Source organism: Anabrus simplex, chromosome 12 (assembly GCF_040414725.1).
Source record: "Anabrus simplex isolate iqAnaSimp1 chromosome 12, ASM4041472v1, whole genome shotgun sequence".
In the NCBI taxonomy this organism is placed as follows: Eukaryota; Metazoa; Arthropoda; class Insecta; order Orthoptera; family Tettigoniidae; genus Anabrus; species Anabrus simplex.
This window is the reverse complement of record NC_090276.1, coordinates 57,605,541-57,628,847: the sequence shown is the minus strand read 5'-3', so window position 1 is coordinate 57,628,847 and position 23,307 is coordinate 57,605,541. Positions and strand designations below refer to the sequence as shown.

The window sequence follows — 23,307 nt, the reverse complement described above, 5'->3', positions numbered from 1 at the left end:
TATCCCACTCCTCCCGACAGGCTTTTTTTTTTTTGTTGCTAGGGGCTTTATGTCGCACTGACACAGATAGGTCTTATGGCGACGATGGGGATTGGAATAGGATAGTGGGATAGGAAAGGCTTAGGAGTTGGAAGAAAGCGGCCATGGCCTTAATTAAGGTTTTGCCCCAGCATTTGCCTGGTGTGAAAATGTGAAACCACGGAAAACCATCTTCAGATCTGCCGATAGTGGGATTCGAACCTACTATCTCCCGGATACCAGCTGACAGCTGCGCGCCTCTACGCGCACGGCCAACTCACCTGGTGACAGGCTTTCCAGAGGCCATTGATACTGCATGGGTGTCTATTCCCTAAGGCCCTTTTCAGGAGTCCAAATCCACAGAAGTCCATGGGTGACCCATCGGGTGCCTTCAATGGTATGTCAGTAAAAGGAATTGCATGGATTCCATTTTCCATTTCCATTCTCTCTAAGAACAGACGAGTTGAACAAGAGGTATGGCTGGATGCTATATCTGGATGTACCGATACCTGAGTTTTGCCCTCCCATACAGTACTGGGATATCTGTGTTGTAAAAGGGTGTTAAAACCTCTTGCTGATAGTATTTAGAGTTCACCTTCACATTATTAGCGTCACGGTGAGTGGTTACTTGTCATTGTAGCAGTATGCAGCGATGATCATGAAGCCCCTTGGAAAACTTTCCTGGCACTCTGTATACAATGTTTGATAACTGTTTGTCTCTAGGACGGTAATAAATCGAGCAAGGTTTGTTACAATCACTAAGGTAAACATATGCTTCGTCTAATGTCACCACTTTTTTCCCATCTGACCCCTGCCAGATAGCCTTCATACAGCTTTCTTGCATTAGTCGGACATTCCGAAATGCGACGAGGCAACAGCTTGTGAACTCGGCGCTTATGCTGCTTTTCTAATTGCAGGTCCTTGTTGAATATGGTGTTAACTGTTGAAACAGACATCTCCAAATTATGTGCGATAGTCCTTTGGGGGGCAGGATTACCGCTTGAGACAAGGGCCTTCATTTTCTTCACCAGTTGTGGTGTACGGCTGCTGGCTGATCGTTGATTTGCCTGTTTTATCCCCTTTGGAATTAAGCCCAATCGGCCTTTGCCTTTTCCATTCAATACAACACTGAAAACGTTCTTTCATATCAAGAGATCATGCTTCTTACACATTCCTTGGATTTCAGAATAGCTATAATTAGCATCAAAAAGGGCTGTTATGTAGCCCTCCCAGTAAGAGTCAATCCCACCGAGCTCGATAGCTGCAGTCGCTTAAGTGCGGCCAGTATCCAGTATTCGGGAGATAGTAGGTTCGAACCCCACTGTCGGCAGCCCTGAAAATATTTTTCCGTGGTTTCCCATTTTCACACCAAGCAAATGCTGGGGCTGTACCTTAATTAAGGCCACGGCCGCTTCCTTCCCACTCCTAGCCCTTTCCTGTCCCATCATCGCCGTAAGACCTATCTGTGTCGGTGCGACGTTAAACAACTAGCAAAAAAAAAAAAAAGAGTCAATCCGCTTCGGCACCGTTGCAGCTAATGTCATGAAACTCTACACACACACTCTCAATACTGATGTGAATCATCACTCCCTGTTTTGATGAGCACAAGTCAATAACAGCGCTGCCAGTGGCCTTCAAACTCATCACCAGAGATCCCGAACAACTTTCTGTAATAATCTGCTTTGTGTTTTTACCTTTACCTTTGTACACAGGGACTACAATAGCAACTCTATTCATTTTGTGTAGCTCCATGTAAACATTAATCAAATCAGTACTTCAGACATGGTGCTATATCCCAACCCATTGCCTTTAATATGTTCTTAGAAATCTTATCAATCCCAGCTGCTTTTCTAGTTTTCTGTCTTTTTTATAATAGGTCAATTTCAATGTATTTGTTAATAATAAATTTTTAAAATTTGGAAATTTTGTGTGGTGCTTTCCAGACGTTGCCATAGGTGCCTTTCTCTCCGGGCATACAGTTCTGTTTCGTACATATCCAGTAGTCCACCTCGAGCTCAAGGTGAAATCAAGTGTTAATGTGTTGCACAACGACACCACTAACTTCAGCGTAGAGATATGTCAAAGCTTCAATGATAAGAGTGAAGCTAGTCACAGTGTCAGTAAGTTCTCTTTTGTTCTTTATTATTCTTCTATCACTCTGGCCAAGTACAACAGTTTATGTATATGAATATAATAAGTGTTACATAGATATACAGGGTACATCTAATTTATTTATTTATTTATTTACAAGCATTTCTGACCACATACAGAACTTTTCCATTTCTTCTTATTTCTAATGTTATAAATAATTTACAATAAACATTAAAATATGAGAACTTATCTATACCACTTATAAACTATGGATAGTGGTAAGTGTGTGTTTCAACTAAATATTTTTCTCTTAAAATACATACGGTGTTAATCTAAATTAATCTAACAACTAAAACTATTCATGGTACTCAAGTATGGTATGTCTTCTCTCTGTGTGAGTTCCCTTCTGATTGGACCCCTTGTGGGTGGGGGGTGCAGACGAAGAATATACCCACGGTATCCCCTGCCTGTCGTAAGAGTCGACTAAAAGAGGTGACCAAGGTACAATTGAATTAGAACCATGAAACTACTTGTGATTAGTACCATCACGTGGGGAACACCGTGGGTCGCCTTTACTTACGAGTAGTACCACTCTGTTAGGTATACAATAGGTTTATGATTAGCAGGAGCAGAGAGTGGTTCACTGTGGGTTTACAGTACCTGTGATTAGTACCATTACGTGAGAAACACTATGGGTCTGGGCGTTGCCTGTGATTAGTACCACTATATGAGCAACACCATGGGCCTGCGTTGCCTCTGATTAGTACCCACTATGTGAGGAACCGCACAGGAATACCGGCGCCCATGATTAGTACACCCAGGGGTGGAACACCATGGGCTTGTGTTGGCTATGAGTAGCACCATTATGTGAGAAACACCATAGGTCTGCGTTACCTGTGGGACGTACAATACTTTTGAGAAATACCATGGTTCTACTTTTCTAGCGATAAGTACCATTATGAGGGGCCGTTGACCTGGATTTTGGACCCCTTTAGACAACAAGCATCATTGATTCAGAATTGAGCTTTAGAAGCAGTAATACTATTGTGTTAAGATAGTTTCTGGAAAATTGCGGCATAGCAGGTTGGATCCACTGATTGTTTTAAGTTCATATTCATTCATTCATCATCACATTTTGATTTCTGGTCAGTGGATAAATTTTGGACTTTCATTAGTTGCCGATGACTTAGATTTTAGGCCCCTAACAACAAGCTTCTTCATCACCACCTTCTGACTGACGTTAATAAGACACTCTCCTTGTCGTGAAATATGTCCACATTTGGCATTTTTTAAATTGGGTGACATATGCTGGTATGGTCATTTGTGTTTGAACTTTTCATAAAGAAAGTTAAATCACTTCTGGTACTTCCAAACGGTGCATATAGGTTTATTTGGTGGAGTAACTCTTGGTTATCATTGAGAATTCTATGTAGATATTTTCAACTCAGTAATGTTCTCCTAGTATGCAACTTATCTCTACCAAAAATTGTTATTAAGTCATTATATGGCACATATTTTGCACTAGGTTTAGAGATACAGAAATGCAAATATGTTAGAAATTTAACTTGAACATTTTCTATTTCTTTTATATATTTATTACATGATGGATTCCTGACTATATATGCATATTCTATTACTGTTTGAACTAGTGAACTGTATACCTGTATAATGACTTTGATATTTTTGAATTTGTTCGTGTTTTTCATTAGAAATCCTAGATTCCTACAGGCCTTATTTATGACATTATTTATGTGTATATTGAAAAGAAGTTTACTATCAAATATTACTTGTAAATTCTTCTTATCTTCAACTCATTTTAGGCTGATGCTGTTCATTTTTATAAGAATGGATTTGTCATTGTCTTTTTCTAGTTGACAATCATTGATCCACATTTCTTAACATTGAATTGAAAGGAATTCTGTTTTCCCCATTCAGCCATTACTGTGAGGTCTTATACCAACAAAAACAATCAAGGTGCTCTTCATGTTATATAAAGAACTATGGTGCAGTCAGATTGGTGGAAAGAAATTTTCTTTTTTGAAAAAAAAAAAACGAGGTCACGTTGTTGTTTCCAGGTGTGCAGTTTAAATTGACAAGCTCACCGCATTTGCTGTGCTAGATCGCAAACTGCTGCCCACCACTGTGCTTCAAGGAAGGGAGCAGAAGTGAGTTGTATGATAGACAGAGACAGACTTAATTTAGCTAATACTAGGAGACACTGTGGTGACAGCAAATTCAAAATATATAAACAGATATTTCTGAGTTGCATGTACAGACAGTGCATATTTACGTATGCTGTAAGTTACATGAAATCACATTATTTAACTGTGTTATTGTACAAGGATGTTATTGTAATGAAGCAAATTTATAAGATGGCAAGTCTAAAGAATTTGGACTTAACTTTAGTAAAAAGAAAAACTGCTGAAATGACTGTCAACAGGAAAGACACAGTTTCGAACTTTTTCCTGGAGGGAACTCTGTTACAGTCTAATGAACATAGGTTTTTGTGCCTCATTGTATTAACATAAAGAAATAAATGAACTGGATTAAAGCCACTATATGTATATATATTTATTTAATAACAAAGCCAAGCTTTCAGCCAAATTGCATTGGCCTTCATCAGGGCATGTGAAGTTTTGCCTCCGACAGTGAGCAAAGAAATTCTCCGAAGGAACGTGGATATAGTACGGGCATGACTTCCACGTTCCTTCGGAGAATTTCTTTGCTCACTGTCGGAGGCAAAACTTCACATGCCCTGATGAAGGCCAATGCAATTTGGCTGAAAGCTTGGCTTTGTTATTAAATAAATGTGGCTTTAATCCAGTTCATTTATTTCTTTCTGTTACAATCTGTTTCTAACTTCAAATACTTTGGAAGTATCATTTCAAAAGATAACAGAATGAACCAAGAAATACTTAATAGGGCTCAGAAAGCTTCTCAATGTTATTTTCAAGTGAGAAATTATTGTGGAAAGATACAATACCCCAGAAAGCAAAACTGACCATGTTTTATACCTATTTCATTCCAATTCTTGCCTATGGACTAGAAACAGGTACCCTATATGATAAGGGTAATAGTAAAATCCAGAAATGAAATTCATCAAAACATTGAACCAAAAGACCAGGAAGGACAAGATTAGAAATGAAGCAAACGGGAAAGAGGCTGGCATCAAACGACATGTTACTGAGCTTTTAGGAAGAAGCAGGCTACAATGGTTTGGACATGTGAGGATGGACAGAATATTACTTTGACAGAAAATTGAAAGGGAAGAGGCCAGTAGGGAGGCAGAGATGGTTGAGGCGCTGACCTTCTGACCCCAACTTGGTAGGTTCGATCCTGGGTCAATCCGGTGGTATTTGAAGGTGCTAAAATACGTCAGCCTTATGTCGGTAGATTTACTGGCACGTAAAAGAACTCCTGCGGGGAAAAATTCCGGCATCTCGGCGTCTCCCAAAACTGTCAGAAATGTAGATAGTGGGGGCATGGAAACAATAACGTTATTAATATCAAAAGGTTCAGAAATTTCACATAAGAACTTAACTTTCAAGGTGGTGTGAATCAGTGTTTCTCTGATCAAACTTCGTATTTTCTTAACTCCTCTAAACTCTTCCAGCACATCAAAAAGTGTTTGTTTATCTAAAGAATCAGAAGTTGTTTTGAAATTTACAAAAATTGTCACAGTTTGTCTGGTTTTACATATTTGTACGATGGTTTAGAGATTAAAAATTTGTTCCACACATGATCTTCTTTTTGTGACTACTTATTATATTCACTGCTGACACAGTAATTTGATTTTGTGCATTGTGATTATTATTATTATTATTATTATTATTATTATTATTATTATTATTATTATTATTATTATTATTATTATTCTTTCTTTCTTTCTTTCTTTCTTTCTTTCTTTCTTTCTTTCTTTCTTTCTTTCTTTCTTTCTTTCTCCTTTAGGGTCTTGTAGGGACCATGAGACAATTTCAGTGGTTCATTCTTTGTTGTTCCTTCTTCCTCCTCTAATACTCCTTTATCTGCTCACTATGTCTCATTTCCCCCCTCCTCGGACCATTTTGAGCCTGCTTTCTTTCCTTCCCGACCTCGGAATCCTTCCAATTTTAACACTTTCTTTCTAAATATCTCTCTTTCTGTCTGTTGCTTCTTCTTCCCCTTTGTTGTTTCTTTCCAAATCTTTCTTGACTTCATGAATCCAGGTTCTTTTTGACTCATGTTCCAAAGATATTTGAAGATCTGTTTGGTTAACCTGTTGTCATCCATTCCGTATAAATGTTAAAAAATTATCGCACCTTCTGCATTGTATATGTTATGTTCTCTATGTTTCAGTATATTTCATCAGATTACTTCTTGATTTTCAGAGTTCTGTAGTCTTTAGCACGCTGAATACTTTCTGTATAACTTTTCTTTCCAGTACTTGTAATTTATTCAGCTTCTTCTTCTTCTTCTTCTTCTTCTTCTTCTTATTATTATTATTATTATTATTATTATTATTATTATTATTATTATTATTATTATTATTATTATTGGATGATTCCAGATGTTTCTCGCACCTTGAGGATTGACGAGGAGCTCCAGCGATTTGAATACAATGATAACGTGAAAGTTGTGACGTTATGGAGAGGGAGAACTTTATGTGAGCGTGTTTCAGTTCACCTTAAAGTAAGTTTTAGTGCAGTGTCTTTTTGTATTACAAGTTTTTTGTGACTACTTTTTAAAGATACACTGCTGTCACAGTAATTAGAATTTTTGCATTCTTCCAAATCATCCTTCCCCAGAGTTTTCTTCCCTTTCAGCTGGTCACATTTATAATCAGACTAGTACATAAGCCTGTCTTCAGTGGTTGAAATTACTATCTATAAAGTAATTGGAAATTCTAAATGGACTATGAAATGAAATGAAATGACGTATGGCTTTTAGTGCCGGGAGTGTCCGAGGACATGTTCGGCTCTCCAGGTGCAGGTCTTTTAATATGACTCCTGTAGGCGACCTGCGCTTCCTGATGAGGATGAAATGATGATGAAGGCGACACATACGCCTAGCCCCTGTGCCAGCGAAATTAACCAATGATGGTTAAAATTCCCAACCCTGCCGGGAATCGAACCCAGGACCTCTGTGACCAAAGGCCAGCACGCTAACCATTTAGCCATGGAACTAAACTACTGTAAATGTACTGTTAATATATCTTATGAATAAAAGTTACACTTTCCAGGTTTTATACAGCATTCAAATGGAATCTAAACAGGTATCCTTACACACCATATTGAGTGCAGTTGTAATTGTATTCTGATGTCTATGGATCTGCGTACTCTTGAGAAAGCTACATACAACAGTCCAAAACGAATCACCATTATCATCATCATCATCATCATATGCCCTCATGCATGAGCACTGCGGAGAGGTTTGGAATTTAATCCAAGCTTTTAGCACGCATTCTAGTGATTAGGAAATGTATAACAGCACCTCCCCTACCCTGGCGGCTATCATTCTGATGGTAAAAATATTTCCAGCAAACGGAACTAGAACTGGCTGAACACGGTGTCAGACTTGATGTGTTAATGACCATGGCCACCAGGTGTGCGGCTCTATCTTGTGCTTATCGATAGAGATAAACCCCAGAATGGAAAAAAATAAATCATTCATTTCTCTGAAAGATAATATATTTCACTGAATAGTTCAGGTATGATGGTCATCATTACGTTGTACTTGTAACTCATAACTGGTACCAGTTTAAGTGTCCCAGATATATCTGTGGATGGTAACAGAAGCCAGGATGTACACAGTTTGAAATCGTGCCAGTAGATATAGCTGTGTACCTATGTCATCATGGCCAATATGCGAAAACGACTTTGCTGATAGAAACGCATTTTTCTTTTAAACGTACAAAAGTCTTGGTCATGACTGGTTCATTGCATTTTTCTTGGAGAGAGAGTGTGTGTGTTAGTTTTAAAAGAAATAAATCATCCGTCCTCCAATGAGGGTGACCATTTGGATCCGGAAACAGGTTCGATTTCAATGGAGTTTGAAAGTACCAAAAAATGAAAATTGAATCATTAATGCTGTTATCTTCTTTTTTTCTAGGCTTAGTGGGAGGAGGAATGTTAGTCACATTATCAGGTATAGATGGAAGTGAATGATCCACAGAGTCCCTCAGTATCTGTGTAACTATTTTTTCTAACTTGCAGGATGGAAGTTTCAGATTTTTTAGGAAGTTCGATGTCTGACTAGGGAGGGTGCCTCTTGCTCCGAATAGCAGTCCTCTGACAATCCACCGATCGATAGGTATTTTGTAGTCGGATGACAGGTAAGGCAAGCACGGAGCATACTAGCTTACTTTTCTAGGTCCACATCCGGAGCCTGATTTAGGTCTCTTTCAAAGTGAATGATGGGATCTATGACCATTGCTTTAATGTCCTTTCTGTTAATGACTATGATGTCAGCCCTTCGATTAGTGTCATCGGTAGAGATGCAGTGAACCTCCTTGTGCACCTCCCATCCATGCTGTCTCAAGCCTTGAGCAATCGATGTTCTTACTCGGTGGTGGCGATGGTGCACATTAGCTCGATGCTCTGGCAGAATCCCAGCACATGTCCAAGGGTTTCTGTCTCATTGCAGCCATTTTGGTGGCAACGGGTTGTGTTGAATGACCTACCAGGAACTGACCTGACTGTGGTGAGGTTGCATGACATCTTCACTGCGTTTATGTATTCAGAAAAGGACAGAGGTGATTTATGAGTCATCCAGGAGTTTGCTTTCGGGCAGTCTGAATATAACACCACTTCCTTTCCTTTATGTGGCAGCAGGCACCACGATTGAAAGGATCAATTTCTCATAATTTCACATAGTTTTCTTCTGTCAATCTTTGGGGGAAGACTTTCTTTTTTATGTCAAGTCTGTGGAGTGCCATATCTTGTTCTTCAGGTAACTTCCTGATGTATGGTAGATGAACGCCCTGAACATGGAGTAAGCGATTACAAATATTGTAATGTTGTATATTGGCTTCCCATTCTGCACAAATTATTCCCTTTCCTCTGACCTTTCCGGCACTATACAGCATCAAATTTGGAGTATCATCTGGCATCATCATTATTTCTTTTACAGAACTTCTTATAATTTTGTCCAGATCTTTAAGAAAAGTGTTGATAGTTGTGTCAGAGGGGCACATTGTAGAGGACAGATCAAACCTGGCTAAACAAAATCATTAATAATCTTGATCTTTTGCTCTGATTTTAGAAGTTTTGTTTTTACCAGATTATTTAAGTCAGAAGTTATTGTGCTTATTAGTTTATGTCTGTCAAGAGATTTTTCATTGTTGAAGTCGATTCCTAAATACTTGATTCGTTCATTGTTTGTTTTTATCGATGGGATTATTGATCCATCGAGTGTAGTGACGTTTCCTTCAGTTAATTTTCCTTTCTTCAGGAGTATAGATTTGCTTTTAAGAGGATGAATATGTAAACCAGTTTCTGCAATCTGCTACCAATTTCAATTGCTGAAATCATCTGTTTTTCTCAATATCACTGTGAGTGACAGACATAATTAGGGATTTTATATATATAAATTATTTATTAGCAGTTTAACATTAAGACTAGTGCAAGAATGGAATACAGATGTAGAATAATGAAGACCAGAATCAGCATTACAAGAAGTGTGTTTCTGAAATTAATACATCGTATGTGCAACCCGCTTCCTTACACTTCTTTTCTAACCATTCACTTTATATGGAATAGTTGAAAGATCACTCCACCAGATCAGAAGGTCACAGACTCATACTGTGAATGTCCCTATTAATACCAAAAAATTGGCAATTTACATACCCTTAGCAATAGTTATATCCGAAGACCAAAGACATTCATCACATATAGACCATAGTTATAACTCCACAATAATGCAAGATAAAAGCTATACCTAACAGACACTATAATAATGTACTGTTTTATATTAAGACTATGTTTTCCTTAAAAGAAAAAGTGACACTAAAGTGTTGGACATATGTGCAAGAGACATAAATTTTAATGGACTCGAGTAACCACAACATATTCTATCATTGCTTCAAGACATACCAATAGTGTTACATTAGGTGTTGATGTTTTCAAGTTACATTTAATGTTTGTTCATTTCCATTTGCAATTTAAGGCTGAAGATGATCCAATATAGGGGTCAAAACTAGTTCCAATATAATAAATAATATTAACATATTATATACAGTATTGAATAAGTTGGTGGGGAAGCAAAGGGGTTTTATGTGGTTTTGTGGGTTCACTTCTTGATAGTTTAAGTGTACTAATAAAACAAAGGAAATGCCATTTATTTCTACCAAGTTTGGTATATGCACGTTCATGCCATGGCTCCTGGATAATGGGTACACTGTGTGTATACGGCTAAGTCATATAAGGGTGAAAAAGCGAGTTCCCGACGCTTCAAAATGGGGCCCACCAACCCCGAAAGAACACTTCGGCCCTCCAGGATTGTTGGGGATTGGCGTTGGGCTGACGACCCATTCTGTAAAAAAAACTCTCGTTACAAAATACGAAGAAGAAATAGCCAGCCTGACCTCTTTATGATGACTTTGCAAACGTTTAAAGACTTGAGAATTCGGAAGATAATTTGAATCAAGAATTGGAGGTAGATTTACTGGCACGTTAAAGAACTCCTGCGGGACTAAATTCCAGCACCTCGGCGTCTCCAAAGACCTTAAAAAGTAGTTAGTGGGACGTAAAACAAATAACATTATTATTATTCAAGAATTGGAGGAGTTCTGCATTTAACTTCTTCAGAAGGCCAAGGTCCACAGAGAATTGTCGTGGCAGTGATGATGATGATGATTGAATAAGAGGACCTTCTCATCCTGGTTGATAGTGATAAATCATCAATATGGACCAAAATGAAACTAATTTCATAAGATTTATAATCCAACAGATAAGTGCGGCCAGTATCCAGTATTCGGGAGATAGTAGGTTCGAACCCCACTGTCGGCAGCCCTGAAGATGGTTTTCCGTGGTTTCCCATTTTCACATCAGGCAAATGCTGGGGCTGTACCTTAATTAAGGCCATGGCCACTTCCTTCCCACTCCTAGCCCTTTCCTGGCCCATCATTACCATAAGACCTATCTGTGTCGATGCGATGTAAAACAACTAACAAAAAAGAATCCAACAGAATAAGAAAATATACTTACTCCTGCAAATGTAACACTAGTGATTTTCACAGTAAAGTATCAGTAGGTATTATCTCACAAATCACTATAAAATCATGACTACATAATGCCAACCTGGAAGATCAACAGTAACTGTAAAACATCGTATCGGCAAGTAGGGTCCCTAAACTGTATGGTTAGCGACACTGAATCGAACTTAACAGTTAGAAAGTCACTGCCTTCAGTATTAACAGGGGAGAAAGAGTATGCAGTATACATATGGGGCATGTTGAAAGTACCGGTTTTCAAGACAGATGATCCAACTACAAATATTCCCAAATTACATGAGAAGATAACGTCACTTCTGTGTTCTTACAGCAACCTTTTTAAATCGTCTTCTTCAATAATCTGAAAAAGTTTGAAATGTCTTAACCACCTCATAGATTGATAGGAGAAAATCAGACCTCCTTCCACCTATCTTCCTGCTAGCACATGCAGGATGTTTTTACAATTGGCTTTAAGTCGCATTGACTTAGATAGGTCTTATGGTAATGATGGGATAAGAAAGGGCTAGGAGTGGGAAGGAAATGACCGTGGCCTTAATTAAGGTACAGCCCTGCATTTGCCTGGTGTGAAAATGGGAAACCACAGAAAACCATCTTCAGGGCTGCTGACATTGGGGTTTGAATCCACTAGCTCCTAAATACTGGATACAGGCCGCACATAAGCGACTGCAGCTATCGAGCTCGGTACATACAGGATTTCACAGCATAATTTTGCTTACTCTTCTCGAGATACTCATGAGACATATGACAAGCCTAGAAGTAAAACTGGCAATCTTCACTTTTTTGTCAGAAATGAGTCATCATCATCATCATCATCATCATCATCATCATCATCATCATCATCATCATTTCCCTTTATCCAGCTGTAGCCGGGTAGGGGCAAATATGGTTCCTCTCCACTTTCTTCGGTCTTTCCACCACTCCTCCTCCAACACTGTGTCCCAGTCCAGGTTTCTTTCTATAATGCTGTGTTGGATGGTATCCTTCCATCTCAATCGTGGTCGTCCACGGCCTCTCCTTGCATTTCCATCACCTTTTTTGGCATTCTTTCGTCGCTCATTCGCTTTATGTGCCCAAACCATCTGAGTTGGCTCTTCTCTATTCTATCATTCATTTTTTCCACTCCAATTTCTTCCCGGATTTTCTCATTCCTTATTTTGTCTCTTCTACTCTTCTGTATCATACTACTCAAGAATTTCATTTCGGCTGCCTGTATTCGACTCTCATCCTTCTTTGTCATTGTCCAAGTTTCTGCTCCGTAAGTTGTTATGGGTACGTAATACATCTTGTACATAGTATCCTTTGCTTCCATTGGCACATCTTTGTCCCATAACATATTTCTTACACTATGATAGAAACAACTTCCAGCTTGAATCCTTTTACTAATCTCAACATCCAGTCGAGCATTCTCCATTAATTCACTCCCCAGGTATTTAAACGTTTCCACTACTTCCAGGGGCTTGTCTGCAAGTCTAATCTGACCTTTCCCTTCTTTCTCCCCTCTAGTCATAATAAGAGTTTTACTCTTTTCTACACTTATTTTCAATCCACATTCTTCAATCTTCCCATTCACCACATTCAACTGTTCTTGAACCTTCCTGTCGTCTTCTCCCCAAATCACAATATCATCTGCAAATAACATCATGTTCATTTCTCTTCCTCCATATGCTGCTTTTGCTGTTCTCATGATGTCATCCATTACTATTGTAAACAGGATTGGTGATAGAACACTTCCCTGTCTCAGGCCACTAGTTATTTTGAACCAACTTGTCCTGCCAACTTGTGTTTGCACGCAACTACAACATTCCTTATACAATGCCATGATCATTTTTATTAATCCCTGTCCAATTCCTTTTTGCACCAGACTGTCCCAAACTTTTGTCCTAGGGACACTGTCATATGCCTTTTCAATATCAATGAATGTCATCACCATATCATTCCTGTACTCCCAATGCTTTTCCATTAGTTGTCTCATAATGAAAATGGGTTCTATTGTTGACCTTCCACTTCTGAAACCAAACTGATTTTCCTGTATCTGCTTCTCAATCCTCAACCTTATTCTTCTTTCCAGTATCCTTTCCATTATCTTAGCAACATGGGATATTAGAGTAATTCCCCTGTAGTTCTTCAAAACTTTCTTATCACCTTTCTTGAAAATTGGGATGATTATTCCTTTTTGCCAATCCTCAGGGACCTCCTTATTCTCCCAGACATTCCTGAGAACCCGATATGTCCACTGCAGGCCTACAGCTCCAGCTGCCTTTATCATCTCCACTGAAATTTCATCTATTCCAGCAGTTTTTCCATTCTTCATCTTTCTTACTGCCATTTCAATTTCATTCATTGTAATTTCTTTATATATTTCTTCGTCAACTAATTGCCTTTCCTGGTCGTCCATTGAATGACTGTCATCCGATCTTATGTTCAGCAGCTTCTGAAAATACTCTCTCCATCTATTTCTTATTTCTTCTGGCTTTGTTAAAATTATGCCACCTTCATCCTTCACAAATCTGGTGTTTACTTGATCTCTCTTTTTGTTTCTTAAGATACCATACAGTAATTTCTTGCTGCCCTGCGTATCATCTCTCAATGTCTGTGTGAATAAGGCCCAGCTTTTCCTCTTTTCTTCCTCCACTACTTTCTTGGCCAAATTCTTTGCCTCCACATATTTTCTTCTACTTTCTTCAGTCTTAGATGTTTTCCATGCTTTCCATGCCATTTTCTTTTCCTTCACTTTAATCTTTACCCTATCATTCCACCAGTCTGTTTCTTTGTCTTTCACATTTCCTGATGTTCTACCACACACCTTTTCTGCACATCCAACCAGTGCTTCCTTAAATCTTTTCCATTCCTCTTCAACATTCCCCACCTCTGTCCTGGGTACCAAGGGTATTATTTCCCTTTGAAATTCTTCTTGTATGCTTTTCTCCTTCAACTTCCATACTTTAATTCTTTTCTCTCTTCTTAATTGGGGTTTTTCAATCTTTCCAACTTTCAATTTTCCTATCACAACTCTATGATCTCCACCAAAGGCTTCTTCAGGCATGGCTGTTACATCTACAAGGTTCTTCCGGTGTTCTTTCTCTATGATTATATAATCAATCATGGTCTTTGTTCGTCTGTCTCCCCAGCCATACCTTGTAATCTTCTGACTGTTCTTCTTCCTAAACCAGGTGATTCCAACAATCATTTGATTCCTCATGCAAAAATCCACCAAGAACTCCCCTTCTGGATTTACATTTCCATATCCAAAGGGCCCTACAACATCTTCCTTTCCTTGTCTTTCCATTCCAACTTGTGCATTTAGATCTCCCATCAATAGTACTTCCTTATCTTCTATCTGTCTCTCCACTTCCTCCAAGAAGTCCTCTAGATGTTCATCTATGCAACCAGTTTGTGGGGCATACAACTGAAATAGATCTTTCACGCCATTTTCAAACTGAAGTCTCATCATCATCATCATCTTATCACTGACGTACTTTGTATATTCCAGATATTCTTGGATTTCTCTTCTAAGTATGATGGCCACTCCATTTTTTGCTTCAGGTCCTCCGCTGTAATACAGCCTGTATCCTTCTATCAGAGGGATCTCCCCTGTACCCCTCTTCTTGGTCTCGCACAGTCCAAGTATGGCTATATCTTTTTCTATCATGAAGTCAACCAGTTCTTCTGTTTTTCCTGTCAGTGTCAGTACATTAACTGTTGCAATTTTGATGTAGTTTGGTGCTGGTTGCCCATTTTTCACAGTTCCCCCAGCACCTGAAGAGCTGCGCATAGCTTTTAGCAGGGGACGCCCTAACCTTTTCCGAGGCACCATATCTGCTTTGTCCATATAGGCTATTGTTACGATGGGCTCGCCACACCCAAAGGCATTTTATACCTACTGCCAGGTTCAAAATTAGGCCGCCCCTAACATGGAGACAGACGCCTTTCGTAGCCGCTCCTCTGGAGTACAGATGCTACGGGTATGCCCCTTCTGCCATCTCCGCCGTACCGAAGTCCACCTTCTCCGCCGTAGATGCCGTTGAGGTCTTCACTCGTAACCCTGAGCTGGGACCCATACCAGATGTTACACACCGGGTCAGTGTGCTCTGGGACTCACATAGGCAGGGGCGCCACTTCCTGGGTAGGGCTGCCTTCGAAGAGGGTCCCTACCTGCTACCTGTAATTAGTATAGAGAGTTAAATGCCATCTATGACGGTATTGTTAAACAGTGAGGTTATTTGCAAAGTCAGCAATCTCCATTTAGCTTTGAATTGGTATGGGGGAGGAGGGTGTTCAAATTAAAAGATACAAAATGACATTGTGGTTATAATCAACATCTCTATTCAAAATTAATCACAACTATCCCACTGTTTCACAAGAGAATGATTCCCTGTTCCCAGAATTCCTGTGGCTGTGACAGAGCCAGTCCTCCGTGGTGTTCCTCAGTTCGTCATCCGAGTGGAAGCGCCTCCCTTTGAGATGGTTTTTAGCAGACCAAACAGATGGAAGTGCAGGGCGACATGTCCGGGCTGTAATATGGATGCTCAAGCTCCTCCCACTTGAACTTGGCCAGTACACTTTGTGTGACCTTGGAGACGTTTGGACGAGTGTTATCGTGGAGTAGAATCACTCCCTCCATGAGCAGCCCAGGCCGTAAGCTCTTGATAGACTTGCATAGGCTGCAAAGTGTCTCACAGTACACTGTTAATAGTTTTTCCATGCTCAAGGAATTCAATGAGTATCGGACCTCGGACGTTGATAAAGACGGTGAGCATCACCTTGCGTCATGTGAGAGACCCCATGCAGTGCACACCACCATGCTGGACACTACATTTGCTTCCCTAGATGTCGCACTGTGTTATCTCAACGTGGCGTATTCAGATTTCAACTGGTTTAGTTTTTACGACATTTTGTACCTTTTCATTTGAACACCCATTATTGATGTCAGGTGATTGACTGTTACAACACCATTTCAAATTTAATGTTACCAAGCATTTTGTTCTAACAAGAGCTAAAACAAATCCAATGAACAGTGTGCTAGTGCAAGGAGAGCCTCGTTATCAAAATGAAATCAAAATGGGTAGAAGTGTTTTTTAAAACTGGCAAAAATATAAGAATGATTAATCCCACTGCGATTGAAAGAGATGTTAAAGTGAATGCTTTGAAATTGCAAGACATTGATAAATTATTGACCAAACATTACGGAAATCAGTGGAAACCATTTGACAAACTCCAGTTTTAAATGGATTTGCTGAAAACAATGGGAAATGATGTGACAGAGAATGAGGAAGAAGTCGTAAATGGAGAGCAAGTTTTTGTAGAAACAGATGATTTGATGCTTTAGATGTTCTGTTGATATGATTGAACACAGCTAATACATGGTGAACTCATGTTTCATCATGATTTTCTTGTATTTCACTTGCAATTATGGCAATCTAGTAAGAATGTTGGATGCAGAAGTGGAAACTTCCACCTGTTAGTTGCAAGCCTGTCAGTCAATATCAGTGCTTAAAGTTTGTTGTAGATATTAGGTAATGCTGCATTTTAGCCCACCTGGTGGCCGTAATCATTAAGGCATTGAAGTCTGAACGGTCTGACAGCATGGTTAGTTGGTTTGGGTCCTGTTGGTCGAAAAAATTTCACCATCAGAATGTTGACTGGCAGGGTAGGAGAGGTGGTGGTATAAAATTCCTAATCACTAGATTGCGTGACAAAATCCTGGTTTAAATTGAAACTACTCTGCTGTGTTTATATGGTGTGAGAGCATATGACGCTGTTGATGGTGATTCGTCTGTCGGATGGAGATGTTAAGCCTTGAGCAGACCCCTTGGTGCTGTTCGACAGGAGTAGGCTATGTGTCGACATCAGGTTTCACCCTCTCCCTTCCTAATATCACGTCATTGATAATAATAATAATAATAATAATAATTTCATGTGGCTATTTCTAGCCGAGTGCAGCCCTTGTAAGGCAGACCCTCTGATGAGGGTGAGCGGCATCTGTCATGCGTAGGTAACTGCGTGTTATTGTGGTGGAGGATAGTGTTGTGTGTGGTGTGCGAGTTGCAAGGATGTTGGGGACGGCACAGACACCCAGCCCCCGGCCCATTGGGATTAACCAATGAAGGTTAAAATCGCCGACCCGGCCGGGAATCGAACCTGAGATCCTCTGAACCGAAGGTCAGTACGCTGACCACTCAGCCAACGAGTCGGATCACGTCATTCATTTAATCTCATTAGCTCCTCTGATGTGGTTGACGTCAGGAAGGGCATCTGGTCATAAAAACCTGCCACGACAAGTTCGTCTCACCTCATACTCGACCCCGTAGAGAAACGGGATAAGGGTTGGACAAACAAACAAACATTAGGTTATGCTGTATTTTAAAAATTTTAAGAGTAGAAGGGTTATTTTAGTTTCAGAGTTACACTAAATGAGTCTCTCCTGTAAAACTGGGTTGATTGGACATTGCCACTTTCAGTCATACTCTCCTCTACAAGATGTTGAGGCTTCTCTGGACATGCACTTTCATTTCCCCTTCTTACATTAAAGTACCACCTGTTTTGAGGCTTCTGGTTCTTATAGTAGCTTTCTTTCATCTCTCATGCTCCATTTCGAGTGGCTGTGGTTTCATCTAATATAATAGCGTTCAGTATGATTATATGATTGTGTTCTCTCTCTCTGACAGTCCCGAGAAGAAACCGTCGAAGACGTCAAGATAACAGTCAATCAAGAAATAGTGAAAAGGGTACAGAAGAGGAATGCCATTTGGATAAAGGCTGATTCTGATCCTTCAGGTTAGTACATTTAGTCTAGTTATGTTTGGCAACAGTCTGAGATTATTATTTAGCATATGACATAAAATGTACACATATACAATTGAATATAATACAATAAGAAGAAAACATAATTTGAAATCAGAATGTCCAGTGTAATGCTGCCTCTGATGGAATCAAGAAATCAGTCCAGCTAACGGAGTAGGCATGTAGCTTGCAGCTGCTGTCGATGTGCGGGATGGTTTGCCGCCATCGCATTCCGGTGATTCCCTGCATCTTGCATGGTCCATCCGAACTCTGTTAAGAATGACCTACTGCCTGCACGGTAGATGAATGCACTAGCAATTTGCGCACCAGACAACATGCTGTGAAGGGACAAGTCTGTCAATGATTCCCAGCAGTCTTTCCAAACTTTCAAAGCACTAAAGTTGTTGCGAGCCATGTCAGCATCATGCAAATGTGGATGGCGTGACTTCAACCTTTGAAGACCGAGTGCAGGGATGTCTTCTTGTACTGGTGGTACCCTAAACATGACTATGTGAGCAACAATATTCTGGCAGTGAGTCTGTCTCAAAAGATCTCCTGGCTACCACATGATGTGGAGAAAGGAACTAAGTCCATTTTATAGCTTTTTTTTATCTTTTCACATAAATGTGTTGTTCTGGGCAAGACATACCTTACTGCTGTAAAAGGATCTTGTGGCTGCCTGCTCCTTATGGCGTTAACTGAAGAGAGCTTCAGTCCGTACTGAGGAGAAAGGAATCAAGTAACGGACTTGGTTCCTTTCTTCACCGTGCTGTGGTAGCAGGAATCGGGTCAGGGATATGATTCTTCCCCTGCCATTCGGTTGCAACAGGTACATTGAGAAGGGGAACGAATTGACGGCATTTCTGTTGGTGTTATTCCTGGAAGTCATAGTGAAGTATTTTGATAAGGATGCCTCCTAAAACGAAATGTGATGCAAGTGAACACACAGAACAAAAAGTGACAGTAGCACGAGTGCGCAGTTTGCCCTACACTAATTATGCAGGAAGTTATGTACCTGGAAAGGCTGTTGGCAGTAACTGCAAGGATGAGCAGAAAAGTAACTAGGTTCTATTTCAAACTGCTTCGGACATTCTTTGTCCATGAATAATATTTATAAAGGCTTCATAGCGTGTCTTTCGTTTTCAGATGTTGAATGAAATGTTTTTCCCTTATTGGTGAGACAGAGAGAGCAGGCAAGAATTCTGGCTAATTTTGTTAATATTGCAGACAAAGATTTCCAGAATTTGTATTTACAAGGACTGATTATTGCAAAGGACGTAAAACGACGAAGACCTAGGAAAACTGGGGAAACAATGAAGTTAAGAGAAGGCTACATTCATTTGAGTATTTCTTAACGGTTTTTGGGAAGCGTATTAATGTCTGCAGATGAGCTTTCTTAAACTTCCACGCTGTTACACAGAAGCGGTTATTCCGTTTGTCGAAATTGCTTACTTAAGGCAAGTCCAATCCATTTATGTCTAAAATTCCTGTAAATATCTCAAATCTGATACATGAGCACATCGACTCTTTCCCATTAAAAAGTATGCATTATGGCAGGAAGGAAGTTAATACTTGGATGCACGTTTACATATAAAGACTATACATCAGCTTTTCGTTGAAAAGCATCCAGATTTGGATACCAAGTACGACTTCTAGAGGTCGTACATCAGAGAAAATTTCAACTACTCTTCCGGTCGTTCTCAGACTGAAGTACATAGTGCCCCCGTTTTGCCGGGCAGCTCAGCCAGTAAGCAAAAGTTCCCAGAGGCGGAACGTTCGCTTACAGGCAACGCTAAATTATAGGGGTCAGGGACAATCTAAGGACTGACGACAAATGAAAACAGAGAAAAGAAATGGGTTTTAACATTTATTAAATAAAATATCGGCACTTTCCAGATTCTATAAATATTTTCAAAATCTTGAAATAAAATATTTATCTCTTCCCTGCTGGAATTCACCCACAGTTCTCCATAAAATTTCATTCTGTAAAGATACGAAAGTGGGTCTTAATAAATCGTCTTAGGAAATTAAATAAATTATTATTTGAGAAAATCCTATCTCAAAATATCAGAAATCTGAATTATTATTTAAATCAACAATACTCTTCGATTCATTTACCCGTGAGTTAAATTTTTACATCAGACGAAAAAATCAAATAAATCATTTCTATTAATTAAATATTATTCTAATTAATTATTTAAGCTTCAAATTATATAATAAAATTATTTCGAAATCCAATATCCAACTCATTTGATTCTTATTTTTATGTCAATTGACCTAGTGTTGTGCACAACTCACAATAAAGACTTAAAATTCTCACATTGTAGCGTTAAACATTTTACATTTTGTGAGCTTAGTTCATTGACGCGATCCTTGCTTAAGTATTTTCCCTCAAAGCAAAGATCCTAATCTATCTTATTCCGTCATAAAATCACTTAAAGATTCATAATTGAGCCAAATATGCTCGCCACAAAACAACAAAATAATCGAAACTTTACGCGCTCAGCGTACACATATCATGATGAAATATAACCATGGAAATCACAATTATAAACAAAATCAGTCATTCATCCATCTCACATTCAAGCTTTGGTCCACGGTAATATTATTAAATAAATTTATCGAATCCTATCTCTTGATTTTTAATTTTAAATTTTATTTGAAATATGAGAACTTCTCCCGATGACCATATCAGACAAGGGCTACCATTACGATCGTCTGACGTGTGATTGTGACAGGATTATCACTTTTCCAATGAAATAGATTCCACAACGATGTTCCAGGATAATTCTACAGTAGAAATCATCTCTAAAAATTCCATAGAACTGCCTACAGTCACAGATAAATAAACATTCGCGCATACGGTCTATGAGTCACGACTACGTTATTTTTAACCTCTTACTATCTCAAATTAGTGATCAACATGTGCTGCATAAGAAGAAATTATGTTCAAAAACTCACTCTCTTCCTTAACTGACTCATGTAATGGACACACAAATAAAATCCTATCTTAAGATCCATTTACAAGTCTCAAAAATACCAATAACAGTAAATGCAAAATTTGTGGACATTTAAGCCACGACCAATATCCCAGGCCAACATCTACTTCAATATAGCACACATTAATCACTTATAAGCACAGTAATAATTACACTCATGACCTTTAAACATTTTATTAGACCGTAATAATGCCAGTTATTATTATTATTATTATTATTATTATTATTATTATTATTATTATTATTATTATTATTATTATTATTATTATTATTATTATTATTATTATTATTATTATTATTATTATTATTATACGCGCGCGGTCGCGTCATCGCAGGCTATGGTTTAATGAAATCATAGATGACTCTATTCTATCTCGAATCTATGGTAAACCACAAAACATCAAGGAAAAATCCTAAATTCACAGAACACGTCGATATTCTGTCCCAAATAATTCAAAAATTATTCCATCATTAATTTATAAATTAATAACTATTATCGCGTGAGTCAAATATTTTTAACACTTTCCTAGCCTTATCATGGGACAGTGAGAACATGTCACGAAGCACTCACTCAAATAGAACAAATTATAGGTCCCAAATACACTCTCACACACATCAAATCTACAAACACCAGTGAAAGAAGAGTGAAATTCCTAACTACAAAGACTATTAGAAATGATCTTAAATATTCAAGCAAGGACTACGTCTACATAATTTTTACAACAGAAAACAGAGAAAAATATAATTTAAAATCTTAGCTGTAGTAGACTTGGCTTCTGGACTCGGTTGATGATCAGTGAATATTTAACCAAACTCCATCTCCGATGTTATTCTCTCCCGGGCTGAATTATGCCTCACATTTTAATGATACATGGCTGCAGCAGGCGAGGACTTAGGACAATTACAAACTCCGTCGTAATGCTGAAGTTCCATTCTTCCAAAGTATTTCAGAATTGCTGGGGATCTTGCGTCTTCTGGTGAAAGCTGAAACTAAAAGATCCGTCTTAGAAATAGTTCATAACACACACTCGATTCTTCAAGATGGCACAGTTTTTACCTACTTTAAAAATTTTCTTCAGATTTATAAAGGTAAAGAAATCTGAACTGCGGCGTTTCCGATATTTCTGTGATATAAAATTTCCTCAGAAGCAGAAAATTTATCGTCTTTCCTCAAATGAATGCTGGTAATATTCCACGTCGGATACGCCGTTTCCAATAACACATGTGCTCGAACAATTATTCCCGTAGACAACTGAGCAACTGAGCAACTGAGCGAATTAACAGAATAAGCAGAATGAGCCGAATGAGCAGAATGAGAATGAGAAAGATTTCCCCAAGTACATGGGTATTTATTTCTTCAAGACGTAAGTGTGTTTGTTAATTAATTTTTATTGGCTGAGATTTTGCGATCGGGCTAACCTTGCGGTCCAATTGGTTAAATATAATGATGTCAAAATCTCAAAGTATTGATCGCTTTTAATCTGGTCGGGTTCCTGTCCACGTGCCACCCCTCTGCTGTCTTCAACAAGGCACAAAAAAAAAAACCCAGACTCGCACACACGGCACGGGAAAAACCTGTTTCCCTGCGGGCTAGCAGACAGTGCAGAGTTGAAATCACCTTCCTGGATGATAATTTTATACATTGTTCCACCAGTAATAAAATATTCTTCCCATACAAACCAATAACCAATTTTCAAGGGTGCAATAGTAAATGTGAGGAACTAGAAACAAGACTTAAATCTCCCCATATATCGTACAGCAGCAAAAGGGCAATCCAGGCAAAACCTGGTTTTCACAAAAGACAGAGCAAGAAATTTTGTAATTCTCTGAAACAAACTGAGATTAAGTGTATGATAGAAAATCATGTTTTAGGAATGTGTTTTGATTTCATGCAGAATTTGCCCCTACCCAAAGTGCTTGTGCAGGAAGCATTTTACTTACACCATTTTTGGGTGAACTGCTTTTGCATTTAAGACCTCAAAACTAAGCATTCCACTATTTATTTGTACCATGAGGGTGAAGCCAAAAAGGGAGCAAATAAGGTTTGTTCATTCATACAACATTATTGTACCCAAGTTTTGTCCACAGAAACAACTGAACTTGACTTGTTTTCAGATGGAGTACCTGGGCAAAGCAAAAATCATTCATTGATAAGAATGTGCCTGAGGATGACATAGGTCAGTAATAAAAAAAAAATTGTTCACCATTCCT

General features: G+C 38.8%; 1 protein-coding gene across 1 annotated transcript in view; it reads left to right on the top strand.

Annotated features, from left to right (window-relative positions):
- LOC136884022 (integrin alpha-PS5) overlaps window positions 1-23,307 on the top strand; it is a 156,085-nt gene that overhangs the window by 91,218 nt on the left and 41,560 nt on the right. The window contains exons 11-13 of the mRNA XM_067156026.2: window positions 1,962-2,138; window positions 6,656-6,777; window positions 17,983-18,091. Coding sequence (XP_067012127.2) covers window positions 1,962-2,138; window positions 6,656-6,777; window positions 17,983-18,091 — 408 coding nt within the window. The remainder of the gene's footprint in view (window positions 1-1,961; window positions 2,139-6,655; window positions 6,778-17,982; window positions 18,092-23,307) is intronic.